The 12,486-nt window shown below is 42.3% G+C and overlaps 1 protein-coding gene across 1 annotated transcript in view; it reads left to right on the forward strand.

Moving 5' to 3' along the window:
* Positions 1–8,453, forward strand: part of TMEM225B (transmembrane protein 225B) — a 30,034-nt gene extending 21,581 nt beyond the window's left edge. The window contains exons 5-7 of the mRNA XM_036064823.2: positions 856–1,002; positions 1,822–1,959; positions 8,104–8,453. Of these exons, the coding sequence (XP_035920716.1) occupies positions 856–1,002; positions 1,822–1,959; positions 8,104–8,276 (458 nt within the window). The 3' untranslated portion in view covers positions 8,277–8,453. The remainder of the gene's footprint in view (positions 1–855; positions 1,003–1,821; positions 1,960–8,103) is intronic.
* Positions 8,454–12,486: the final 4,033 nt, after the last annotated feature.

Here is a 12,486-nt window from a genome sequence, read left to right on the forward strand (position 1 = left end):
ATAGAAGAGGAGAAACCTCTTTGGGGAAGATGGGCCACACTGTGTGCGCTCTTTGATCTGGAGTTCCTCAGCCTTGGCGCTGCTGACACTTTGGCTGGATAATCTTTGTTGTGCGGGTTTTCCTGTTTCTTGCAGGACAGTTAACAGCACCCTTACCCTCTATTACCCGATTGATGCCCTCAGTTTCGACAACCAAAATTACCTCTTAGCACTGCCAAATATCCCTGGTGGGGGTGTAAAACTGCCCCCAATTGAGAACCATTGGTTTAACCCAAGAGTAGAATCTAAAACATTTAGGTCTTTAGCAACACCCTTGTGTTTCTGTCCCACCACCAGCTGTCCATCTCCAAATGCTTAGGAGGGTATACAAACTTGTTTTAACATGGGTCTGAGTCACGCCAGTAGGGGATCATCAAGACCCTGGCTCTGCTATTTTGGGTCTGTTTCATTACTTCTGTTAACCAGGATAATTAAATAAGCATTTCCCCCAGAGTTCAGAACATCTTAACCTCACAAGTTCTGATTTTCCACCGGCGGCTTATTTCAGTGTGAACCAGTACTGATGCAATTCTTCACGTTTTCACATGCAAATTTTATAATTTTTATTGTTTATTAAAATGACCGTTTGCCCATCTAATTTTTTTTCCCCATACACTTCCATGTCACAGGGAACAAAATGTTGGGACCAGAGCACTCTTGGAGGCAAAGTGGTGGGGTTGGAGCCGTGGTCCCTGGCCACACTGTGGGACTGAGGGTGGCGAGTTCCGGGGGCCTTCTCTGCGCAGGCTCTGCGGGGCTCTGTCCCCTGTCACGGGTCAGGGTGCCCAGCTGCAGCCCAGCCTCCCTCCTCTGCAGTGCACATCATTCTTGGCCGCGTTTTCCTGCTGTCTGCAGTCATCCTGTCTTTCCTCACCACCTTCATCCTGGTGTCCTTTGCATCTCAGCTGTTTCCGAGGACCCGGAAGCACAATTTGGTGTCAGCCTTCATCAGCTTCCTCACAGGTGTGGAACAGGCAGGCAAGCCTTGTCCTCAGGCAAGCCTCAGCTTTGGGGAGGGTTTGAGGGGGGCACCCAAAGGCAGGGAGATGGTTGGTTTCTGTGATGTCAGGAGAGAGGGAATTTTTAGGGCCCCTCTCTCCTGCTGCCTTCTCTGAGGCAGCCTGCCCCCCAGGATGACAGTCGCTCTTCCCGGGGGTCGCTGGGCACCCTGCACTTCCAAGTAGCACAGCACTCACTGCATTGGCTTGGGGCCATTTGTCTGGGGCTCTTTTTACCATAACCTCTATCCCAGCAACTGTCATAGAATCTGGCACAGAATGATAATATGGAAGTGAAATATATAATATAAGTGAAATATAAGTGTTCTTGGACGAATGGATGGAAGACACCATCTCTGCCCTTTGGAACCTTTTGACTTTAAAAGGCTGGCCATGGCCCTACCCTGGGAGGCTCCCATCACATGAAGGAGGTGGAACGCTCACAGTGGGAAGATCAGGTTGAGTTGTACCCAAAGCATCACACCCAGGGGGCCCCATCTGGAGTCAGCCGATGGCACGGGCACAGAGGGGACCCGGGAAAGGGGTTTCTGGTTATGGGGCCCCTGGGAGGTGAGGCACATGGGCTTTGAAATGAGCTGGGATGGAGGGAAAGACAGGCATGTGGGGTAGAGGTTACGGGCTCTGAGAGGGCACAGGTGTGGGCTGGGGAAAAGGGCCTCCACACAGGAGCCGCACCGGTTGTGGGCCACGAGACTCTGTCTGATTAAGAGCAAAGGTGGGAACCACGGGAGGAGAGCAAGAGGGCCTCCCTGTGACCCTGCAGGGGTCTGTGCCTTCCTGGCCTTGTTGCTGCATGCCCTGGAGATCCAGAATCTGAGGATGAAGCCCATCCCCCCCCAGATCTCCGTGCAGTGGCCTTACTACGTCCTTGGCTTTGCCATCGTTCTGTTCATAGTGGCTGGTGAGTGTCCTGGGGCTGGTGCCCTTCTCCCTGTCCTCTGTCTGGATTCAAGAGCCATGGACGCTCTAGAGTGGTGCTGTCCAAAGCTGTAGTCACTAGCTACTTGTGGCTATTTAATTAACTAAAGTGAAGTAAATAGAAATTCAGTTCTTCAGTCATTGCTAGCCACATTTCAGGTGTTTGGTAACATTATGATGTATCTAGTAGCTGCCATATTTAGTGGTGCAGATGTAGAAATTTCCATCATTGCAGAAAGCTCTACTGAACAGCACTGCTCTGGAGCTCAGCCCTATCTCTCATCCTTGTCCTCCTTGACTTTAGAACCAACCTCCAGATTTCATATTCTGTCTTATTCTGTCCTGACTCCTACACGTTTCTATGCCTGTCTCTATCTATTCACCTCACCTTCACCTTACTGTCTTATCTTTGTATACCATCCCATCTAAGCCCTCAATACTATCTAATTTTGTCCTTTTTCCTAATCTTCCTGCTATATTAACCTGACCCATAATATAATCTATTTTAACTTGATTTTATTATACATTGAATATATAAAAATATTTATAATATGTGAGCTAGGTAATTAAAAATAAACTGTATGCCCATTTCCACCATTTAGTTTAAGAACTAGCCATATTTTCATGGAATCCACTGTTTGTAAGTTACATTCTTATTTATGTATCACCGAGAAAGAAAAAAGGATGCCAAGAATAATTAATTATAAGGTGTTGTAGCTTGTAAGGCACATCCTCATTTCAGAAATGTGAAAAAAATGGGCTTGTCAACATTGATGAAATATGGTAGAATATTAAGTATCTTTGAAGTCTTCCCCCGCTCAACCATGTGGCTCTTCCTGATCTCGTCCTCTTGTCTCCCCTCAGGAACCGATTATTCTGAAGTTTGTGATCATCATCTTTACTACATGTGTATTTATCCTTAAACACTTTATTACTTTGTTTTACTTGTTTTAAAACCTTGTATAATCATACTGTGTTTGTACAACAGTATAACCTCCATGTTAATACAAGGAACTCTAAGGTTCATTCATTTTTACCATCTTAAGTATTTAATTGTACAACTAAGCTTGTTTGTAGAAGGAGCATGGTATTTCTCTGTGGGAGAATTTTAAGCTCACGATTCAGTTTCTTTTAATGACTATAGGACTATTGAGGTATTTGCTTTCTCCTTGAGTTAGTTTTGGTAATTTATATATATTTCTGTAAGTTTATATATTTTGTCTAAAATTTGAAATTTATTGACATAAAGTTACTCGAAATGTATTCTTTTTTAACTTTATTTTGTGATGCATCTGTAGTTACGTGCTTCATTTTTCATACTTAATTTTCTCTTTTTTCATTGCCAGGTTTGTCAGAGGTTTACCACATTTTTAGTCTTTCCAAAGAACCAGCGTTTAGCTTTCTTGAACCTTCATATTTTATGTTTGTTTTCTATTTAATTAATTTTTGCTTCTTATTTTGAACCTCCGTCACTACTACTTTTTTGCATTTATTCTGCTATTCCTTTTCCAGCTTCTTAAGTCGGGATCTAAACTCATTGCTTACTTCTTTTCTTTTCCTTTTTTTTTTTTAAAGATTTTATTTATTTATTTGAGAGAGAGAGAGAATGAGAGAGAGAGCATGAGAAGGGTGAGGGGCAGAGGGAGAAGTAGACTCCCCGCTGAGCAGGGAGCCCAATGCAGGGCTCTATTCTGGGACTCCAGGATCATGACCTGAGCTGAAGGCAGACGCTTAACCGACTGAGCCACCCAGGCGCCCCTACTTCTTCTTTTCTAAGTAGGCAATTAAAGCTTCAATTTCCCTCTAGGAATTGCTTCATTTGCAGCTCCCATTTTCATATGCAGTATTTTATGTTACTGTTCTATTTCAAATATTTTCTAGTTCCCCTTATGATTTTTTTGATCCATGAATTATTTTAAACTATACTTTTACATTTCCAAGCATATAATTTTTTATTGTATCTTTGTGTTAAATGATTTTGACTTAATTTCAATGTGATGAGAGATCATGGTCTATATAATCCTAATGTGTTCAGATTTATTGAGACTTGTTTTATAGCCTAGTTTGAGGTCCATTTTCATGTTTTATGTTGAGTGCAACTTTTATAAACATTAGATCAAGCTTATTTATTATATTGTTCTAATCTTGATTTAGAATTGTCCTATTTTAAGCTAGTCACAGAAGGACAAATACCGCATGATTGCACAATATGAGATGACCAAAATAGTCAAAGTTGTAGAAGCAGAGTAGAATGGTAGTTGCCAGGGCCTAGGACGGTGAAATGAAATGTTGTTTGATGGATATAATGTCTTAGTTATTCAAGATAAGTAAGTTCTAAAGATGTGCTGCACAGCGTAATGCCTATAGTTAACAATACTGTACTGTACACTTACAAATTTGTTACGTAGGTAGATCTCATGTTAAGTATTCTTACCACAATAAAAAAATTAAAACAATAGCTGAAAATAATGAATTTGTTTTTCAAAAATATGCTTTTCTCTTGTTTTTTGCCTGCAAAACTCCTCTAAACTGTCCTCATAAGCAGCTTAATGACAGCCTAACAATTGACCTTGCTCTACCACAGAATGCACAGATATGGTTGGCATCACTCAGGCCAAGAAACAGAGTTGAAGCAACGTGGAAAGATCCACAAAATCACAGTCTCCTATAAAAGCATACCTGTCCAGAAATTCAGTTATTAACAAAGTTAACTCACGTTTTAATTGCATCATACTTGCTTCAAGGATAAAGCAAGAAAACACATGTGTTCAACTTTACCAGTAAAAGAGACAAATCTATGTATAATGAAATTGTATTCACAATTTTTTATAAGCCGACTCGTGCTCACAGCGAAGTAGAAAACCACATCAAAGGAGTGGCAGCCGCAGAGAAATTCACAGGTTGACAGATTTCAGTTCAACTATAGAACAAGCCTTTCAAAACCCAACGAAATGGAAATACTAGCACAAGTATGGGAAAATACAAGAATGTTCTCAGCAGCATTATCTAAGGAAGGGAAATATATAAAATTATGTTACATTCATGTAATGAAGTACTATGTAGCTGTTAAAAAGTATAATAAGTCTTTATGTATTGATGTGGAGAGCCATTCATGCTCTATTAACTTGGGGGGGGAACAAGTTGGGAAAATTGTGTATAAAATGATTTTAAAGGCAAAAAAAAAAAAAAGAATTGTTCTGTTTTACTGGTGAATTGAACTTTTAATCATTATGCATGCTGTGATCCTTCTTATTTCTAGTAATCCCTTTTGCTAAAGTCTGTTTTATCTGATATTACTCTAGCTACTTCTACATTCTTTAGGTTAGTATTTGCCTGTTATATATCTTTCTAATCTTTTACTTATATGTAATCATATAGCTGATGATTGTATTTTTTTCATCTAGTTTTATAATCATTGTCTTTTAACTGGAGCATTTATTATTGATTTACATTTATTGTGACTACTGATATGGTTCTATTTTTTCCTACCACCTTACTTATTGTTTTCAGTTTTTTCTGCTCCCCACCCCCCAACCTCTCTTGCCTTGCTTTGAATTGATTGACTTTTATCGATAAAGTTCTCATTATATTTTCCCCCTCTTTAGTTTGGAAGTTATGTAGTCTATTTGTATTTTTGTAGTAGCTACTCTTGACATTTTAACATGCTTACTAAACAAAGGTGAAAGTTCATCAACATATTTATTTTCTTTATAAATAATACAAGGTAATGCCTTTCCAATTTATATGCTATTTCGCACATTTTAGTTTCTTCTGTTTTCTTTTTAATTCTATATATTTGATTGTACTGTTATTTTATGCATTCGATATTTGTTGGTTTAAATTTACCCACATATTTGCCAATTTAGTTGCTTATCAAACCTTCTCAGACCTTCTGTCCTTCTGCCTGAAATACATCCTTTATAATGGGTTTTATTAGGGTCAGTTAGAGATACACTCTCTCATATTTTGTTTGTATGAAATTATCTCCCTTTCATTTTTTTTTTTTTTTTTTTAAGATTTTATTTATTTGACAGAGAGAGACACAGTGAGAGAGGAACACAAGCAGGGGGAGTGGGAGAGGGAGAAGCAGGCTTCCCGCGGAGCAGGGAGCCCGATGCGGGGCTCGATCCCAGGACCCTGGGATCATGACCTGAGCCGAAGGCAGACGCCTAACGACTGAGCCACCCAGGCGCCCCTCCCTTTCATTTTTGTTTATGAAAATTAGTTTTGCTGAACTTACATTTTTAAGTTGACAGTATCCCCAAGCATTCAAGATATTATTCTATTATTATTATTATTATTTTACCACTTCCATTGTTGTTGACTCTAAAAATATCATTCTTTTTGAAGCAATCTTTGTTTTTTCTCAGACTTTCTTTGCTACTTTACAGGGTGTGGATATTTGTATCATGACTTGTGGTATGAACTGTCTGAGGAATGATGTCTTTCAAAATTTCTCTATCATTTTAATCTCTTTTTTATCTCTATGTTCTTTCCTTCTCTTTTCTTTTCTTTGTGGAACTCCAGGAAGACATCTGTTAGACTTTGTCACTCTATCATATGTCTCTCTCTCTCTTTTCATGCTTTCCATCTCTTTGTCTTTCTGGGCTGCATTCTGAATAACTCATATAGATGTATCTTCAGTTTCATCCATTCACTTCTCAGCTGAGTCTGGTTGGCTGCTTCACCTATTAAATTTTTATTTCAGTCAATCTGTTTTTATAACTGGAAATTATATTTTCCCTTAATTCGTGTTATTTTTATACTCTTTTTCCTCACATATATAGTTTTTAAAGATTTTATTCATTTATTTGACAGAGAGAGACACAGCGAGAGAGGGAACACAAGCAAGGGGAGTGGGAGAGGGAGAAGCAGACTCCCCTGCTGAACAAGGAGCCCGATGCGGGGCCCCATCCCAGGACCCTGGAATCATGACCTGAGCCGAGGGCAGACGCTTAACGACTGAGCCACCCAGGCGCCCCCTCACTTACATTTTTAATCTGTTCTCTAAACATATTTTTATTATACATGTTAAGCATACTTTGCATTCTGTGTCCTATAAGTTTAACAACTGAATGATATGATATGCTGGTCTGAGTCCGTCGGCTGCTGTTTTGCAGGCTCTTGCTTATGGTGTCTTGTTTCTTGGTATGTTTGGAATTCATTTTCCTTGGAATTTTTTTTTTTTTTTCGGGTAGAAATTCTTTGAGGCCTGTATTTAAAGCGTTTTTTCAGAAAGGGATTTGCATTTGCTTCTGCTTGATGCTTGGGTGCACAGCTAGCCAAGGATCACAACAGGTATTGTGAATTTTAGTTGCAGACCCACAGAACAGCTAGCCTCTGTTTATGAATTCTCAGTCAATACAGGTAACTTGGAAGTTCTAGCTTCATATGGCAGACTCTTCTTAGATTGCTCATCTTGAGCAGGCCCTGAGCTTTTCCTCTCATTTTGTGTCCCAAATGGCCAACAGAACGAAAACTCAGGGTTACCTGGGTTGAGTGTATGTCTCCAACGTGAAGGCTAATTGTGTGCTTGCTTAAACTCTCTAGGTTTCTGTTTTCACTAGGGTTTTGTTCCTAAGAATGCCTTACCCTGATGCCAGTTTGATGATACATTTACAAATAGGTGTTTGAAGAAATATCTTCTATAGAATTTTTGTTGTTTTTATTGGGAGAGTATGTAGTCTGCTATCATGCTGAACATAGAAGTTGTTCTTTCTCTTAGCCTTAACCTTAATACAACATTTATTATTCACTCAAGATGTCTCCATTTGTTTTATGACAACAATTCTCTTTTTCCTTTCTTTTACTTTACTGGGGGTCTTGAGTTGGGCATTAAGAGGCCTGGGTTTTGTGTTTGACCTTCCTCTTAAACCTTGTTTTCTTACCTATTAATAGTTAGCCGGTTGCTAAGATGCCTTCCAGTACTGGCTATGGTTTTGTGAGTTTTATCCATCTTTTTGTATGCCTTGTCTTGTGATGCATTCTATTTTCTGTCTGTCTCTGTAATACTCTATATTGGAGGGGAGAACTAGGAAGGGTGGGTGCAGACCAGAGGGGGTCACCTTCGAGGAGGGAGTTCCTGACCTCACTCTCCAGCCTGACCCAAACTTTCGCTGTTACCCAGGTGCCATCTGCCTCTTTCAAGAAACAGCCTGCCTTAGCCGCCATCGGTTGCCCAACTCCCGGAGTATCGAGGAAACCCAAGGGGTCCCCCACCTGGAGAATCTGGAGAGTTTGGGAGGAAACCTGAGCTCAATACAAAAGGAGACACTGCTGAAGGAAGAAACGATGATCTAGTCCGGGAGAATGTCCTCCACCCGTCAGCTGTGTGAGTGCCTGCATGGGGGCCTAAGGGGCAGCCAGTCTCTGCAGCTTCTGATGAGCTTCCCGAGTCAGATCAGTGCTCCCCTTCCCCGTACTCACAGTGATTCTGTCTTGCTTGTCTTTGCAATTTATTAAAAGTTTTTTGAATTATTCTGTTTCCTGAGTGGGGTGTGTGTGTGTGTGTGTGTGTGTGTGTTTTGTTTTGTTTTGCAGGTGTTTTCAATAAAATGACTACTGAATGTTAATCCAAACCTCAAGAAAACCAGCCTGGAGGACAGGAGGGGAGGAAGGAATATGACAAAATGATCAAGTGAAACAAAAACCGAACAGAATATAACCACAACAGAGAGTGTTTGAGTTAGTGACATTAAAAAGAAAAAGTGATGGGGGTGCCTGCGTGGCTCAGTTGGTTGAGCGTCTGCCTTCGGCTCAGGTCATGATCCCAGGGTCCTGGGATCGAGCCCCACATCGGGCTCCCTGCTCCGTGGGAAGTCTGCTTCTCCCTCTCCCACTCCCCTTGCTTGTGTTCCCCCTCTCACTGTGTCTCTCTCTCTCTCTCAAATAAATAAGATCTTAAAAAAAAAAGAAAAACTGATGTCCCCAGACAAAGGTGTGACTCAGTACAGTAAACTTAAGTATGTGTTGGAGGGAAGGGTTGGGAGTGGTTAAAGGTCAATGCTTCTCAGGATTAAGCCCCCAGATCTGGAAGTCTGAGCCTAATGGGTCTGTAACCCCCCGGGGGCAAGCAGAGGCAAGTTAGCCAACTAACATATGGGTGTCCATCCTCTCACTAAAGCCAGGGGCATCTCTAACGTGTCCTGACGGTGCTTACAGACTGGGGAGCTCTCAGCCCCCCAGCTAGGATGGGTATGGCTGGGAAGTAGGAATGCTTGTGGGGCGGGGGGGCGGGGAGGTGGCTAGAACAGTGATCCAAGCCCTCTGCAGACTTCATATCCACCCTTCATCTGAACAATACCCACCAGCAATGCTTCCCCACTTTGCTCTGCAAGGAACACATGGAGGGGGGGAAGCTCTTATAACTTAAGCAGTGCAACTTCAGAAACAGGTATGGGGAGCCCGATCTCAGGTCCTGAGCTGAAATCAAGAGTCAGTCGCTCAACTGACTGAGTGACTAGGTGTCCCCTATAACCTTCATTTCTACGGTTAATGCTAAAGCAACTCTTACATCTGCTATTTACTTTGTCCTGCTAAAGATAGGCCAGGTATAATTCTACCCATTTTTCTTTAAAGAACCAGAGAGGTGATGTCTTCTATCAGATAATTTTCTTCCTCTTTCCATCTGCCCTTCTGTCTCTTTCCCTCTTTCCTTCCTCCCTTTTCCCCTTCTTTTCTCTCAGGACCTCACAATGCTCTCGACTCATTCAGTACCATGTTCCTTGCTAGGAAAAAGTGCCTTCATTTGCTCAGCATCCCTGAAAATCTGTCTTCTTTTTGACATTGCCATTTCCCTAGCAATCCTTTGGTTATATTCTGATCTCTCAGGGCCAGGAGCATGAGGTTGGAATTTGTCTGGTTTCCTTTGCAGTTTTTAGACTATTGTTGTTAATTTTTCTTCAAAAATCTTCTCTTTATATCATGGGAAAGAAGGGCCAGTGATGTAGAAAAGCTCTTGCAAATATAAAAGATAAGTATAAAACTGCGGTTATTAAACAATTTGGCAGGTCCTGACATAGGATCCCGGTAGATTACAGAATAGGAATCCAAATACAGAGGCAACTTTATACAAGGAAAAATAGAGCCTTCAACAAATGGTGTTGAGGAAAACTTGTTAGCCATTGGGAATATGGAAGGCACAGATATTTTTTTTATAAAGATTTTATTTATTTGAGAGAGAGAGAGAGCATGAGCAGGGGGAGGAGCAGAGGGAGAGGGAGAAACAGGTTCCCCACTGAGCAGGGAGCCTGATGCGGGGCTCGATCCCAGGACCCTGAGATCATAACCTGAACCGAAGGCAGACTCTTAACGGACTGAGCCACTCAGGAGCCCCTGGAAGGCACAGAGATTTTTAAAAAAGAATGAATGAAGGGTGCCTGGGTGGCTCAGTTGCTTAAGCATCTGCCTTCCGCTCAGGTCATGATCTCAGGGTCCTGGGATTGAGCCCCGCATTGAGCTCCCTGCTCAGCGGGGAGTCTGCTTCTCCCTCTCCCTCTGCCCCTTCCTCCCCAACCCCCCTGCTCTGGGCTTGTGTGTATGTGTGTGCGCACGCTCTCTCTCTCAAATAAATAAATAAAATCTTAAAAAAAAAAAAAAAGGATGATTGAATTTGAATACATAAAACATACAATCTTTTGCCGTGCATGAAGTTCCTTAAGAAAGACAAATAGGGGGGCGCCTGGGTGGCACAGTTGGTTAAGCGTCTGGCTCTTGGTTTCAGCTCAGGTCATGATCTCAGGGTCCTGGGATTGAGTCTCGAGTTGGGTTCTGTGTTCAGTGGGAGTCTCTCCCACTCCCCCTGCTTGTGTTCCCTCTTTCGCTGTCTCTCGCTCTGTCAAATAAATAAAATCTTTAAAAAAAAAAGTAAAAAATTTTATTTATTTGAGAGAGAGGGAGAGAGAGAGCACGAGTGTGTGTGGGGGGAAGGCAGAGGGAGAGGGACAAGCAGGCTCCCCACTGAGCAGGGAACGCAACTTGGGGCTTGATCCCAAGACCCTGAGATCATGACCTGAGTGGAAGGCAGATGCTTAACCAACTGAGCCACCCAGGTGCCCATATAATTTTTTCTTACATCATTCCTCACAATAGATATTTCAGTTTTTACTCCATTATTTAAGCCTATCACTGTCCCATGCATTCTCAGCAGGTAATATCACTGGGGCAGGAGGCCAAGAAAGAAAGAACTCCTCAAACGCCTCCATAGTATGATTTTAAAACCATCTACTTCAGAGGTCAGCCAACTACAGCCCTTGTGTCAAATCTAGTGCTGGCTGTGAGCTAAACATGGCTTTGACATTTTTACAGGATTGCAAAAATGAGTATGTGAAAATGTGTCCAGCAAAACCTAGGATAGTTACTTTCTGGCCTTTCATAGAAAAAGTTTGCTGAGCCCCAACCTAGACCATCACTCATCTTTGACTCTTTTCTTCCCAATTCAGAGGAGTCCCCTTTCCTCTCCAAAGCTGCCCTGGAAACCTGTGATCTGATCCAATCTCCTCCTGCCTTTGCCAGAATGCTCTCTTCCCTGTGTCTTCTCCATGATAAGCTGAAGGAGGGTTTTTGATATCACTAGGAATGGTTCAGTTTTCCCAGACAGATTGAGCCAATTGGGCTGTTTCATTTGGCCCCGGATGACAAGGTTGTCTCATACCTCTCAGATGTGAGTGCATGTTAGTGGATGGAGGCTATCCGACACTATTCCCAAGGTGGATTGATCATGTAATTTGTAATATAAAAGAATCTGAGATCCCATGAGCCCAGCTGGACTTGGTCCTGGATGCGGTATAAGGTATGGACCCAACATTATCTCTTTCCAGATGACCAACCAGTTGTCTGCTTTTTAAATGTTCATTCTTATCGATAAATGTGGCCTTGGTCATTTACTAAATTATTCCACCCTCTCTCTAGTCCTCCAGACCCAATCAATCCTCAAACCTTGGCAATTTTACTTCCTCAGTAAGTTTCCTATTGAATCACTCCTTGCAATCTCTGTTCTCACCGAATGCCCCAGGTCTGTCTCACCCTCTCTCTCCTGGACTGCCTTTTTAAGCCTCTTTTTATGCGACAGTCAGCCATCTCATTTCTCCACCTCCCTCCCTTCTTGCTCAGTCTTTCTCGACGGGTTCTCAGCAACATCTTTCCAAAATGTGTCCCTTCCCGCCTTTAAACCTTTCCATGGCTTCCCATTGCCTTTAGCTTATCAACCGACATACTTAGTTTAACCGTCTGCTCAAGTGGCCTGCGTGGTGTGGGAATGAGGTCAATCCCTCCACACTCACTAGGGACACTCACCTCACTTTTTAAAAGGTCCACCCTTCAAATCTGAGCTGAGGTGCCGGCTCCTCCAGGAAGCCTTCCCTGACTCCCTCCTCCCAACTACTCGGGTGGAGGCCCCTCTTATGCGAACCTATAGCATTCGGTGCTTCCCTCTGTCACCCTCGGCCCCTGCGCCTTGCACAAAGTACAAAAAGCGCGGAATAAGCACGTGTTGACCGACTGGACTCTAAAG

The sequence above is a fragment of the Halichoerus grypus genome, chromosome 6, assembly GCF_964656455.1.
Source record: "Halichoerus grypus chromosome 6, mHalGry1.hap1.1, whole genome shotgun sequence".
Classification (NCBI taxonomy): domain Eukaryota; kingdom Metazoa; phylum Chordata; class Mammalia; order Carnivora; family Phocidae; genus Halichoerus; species Halichoerus grypus.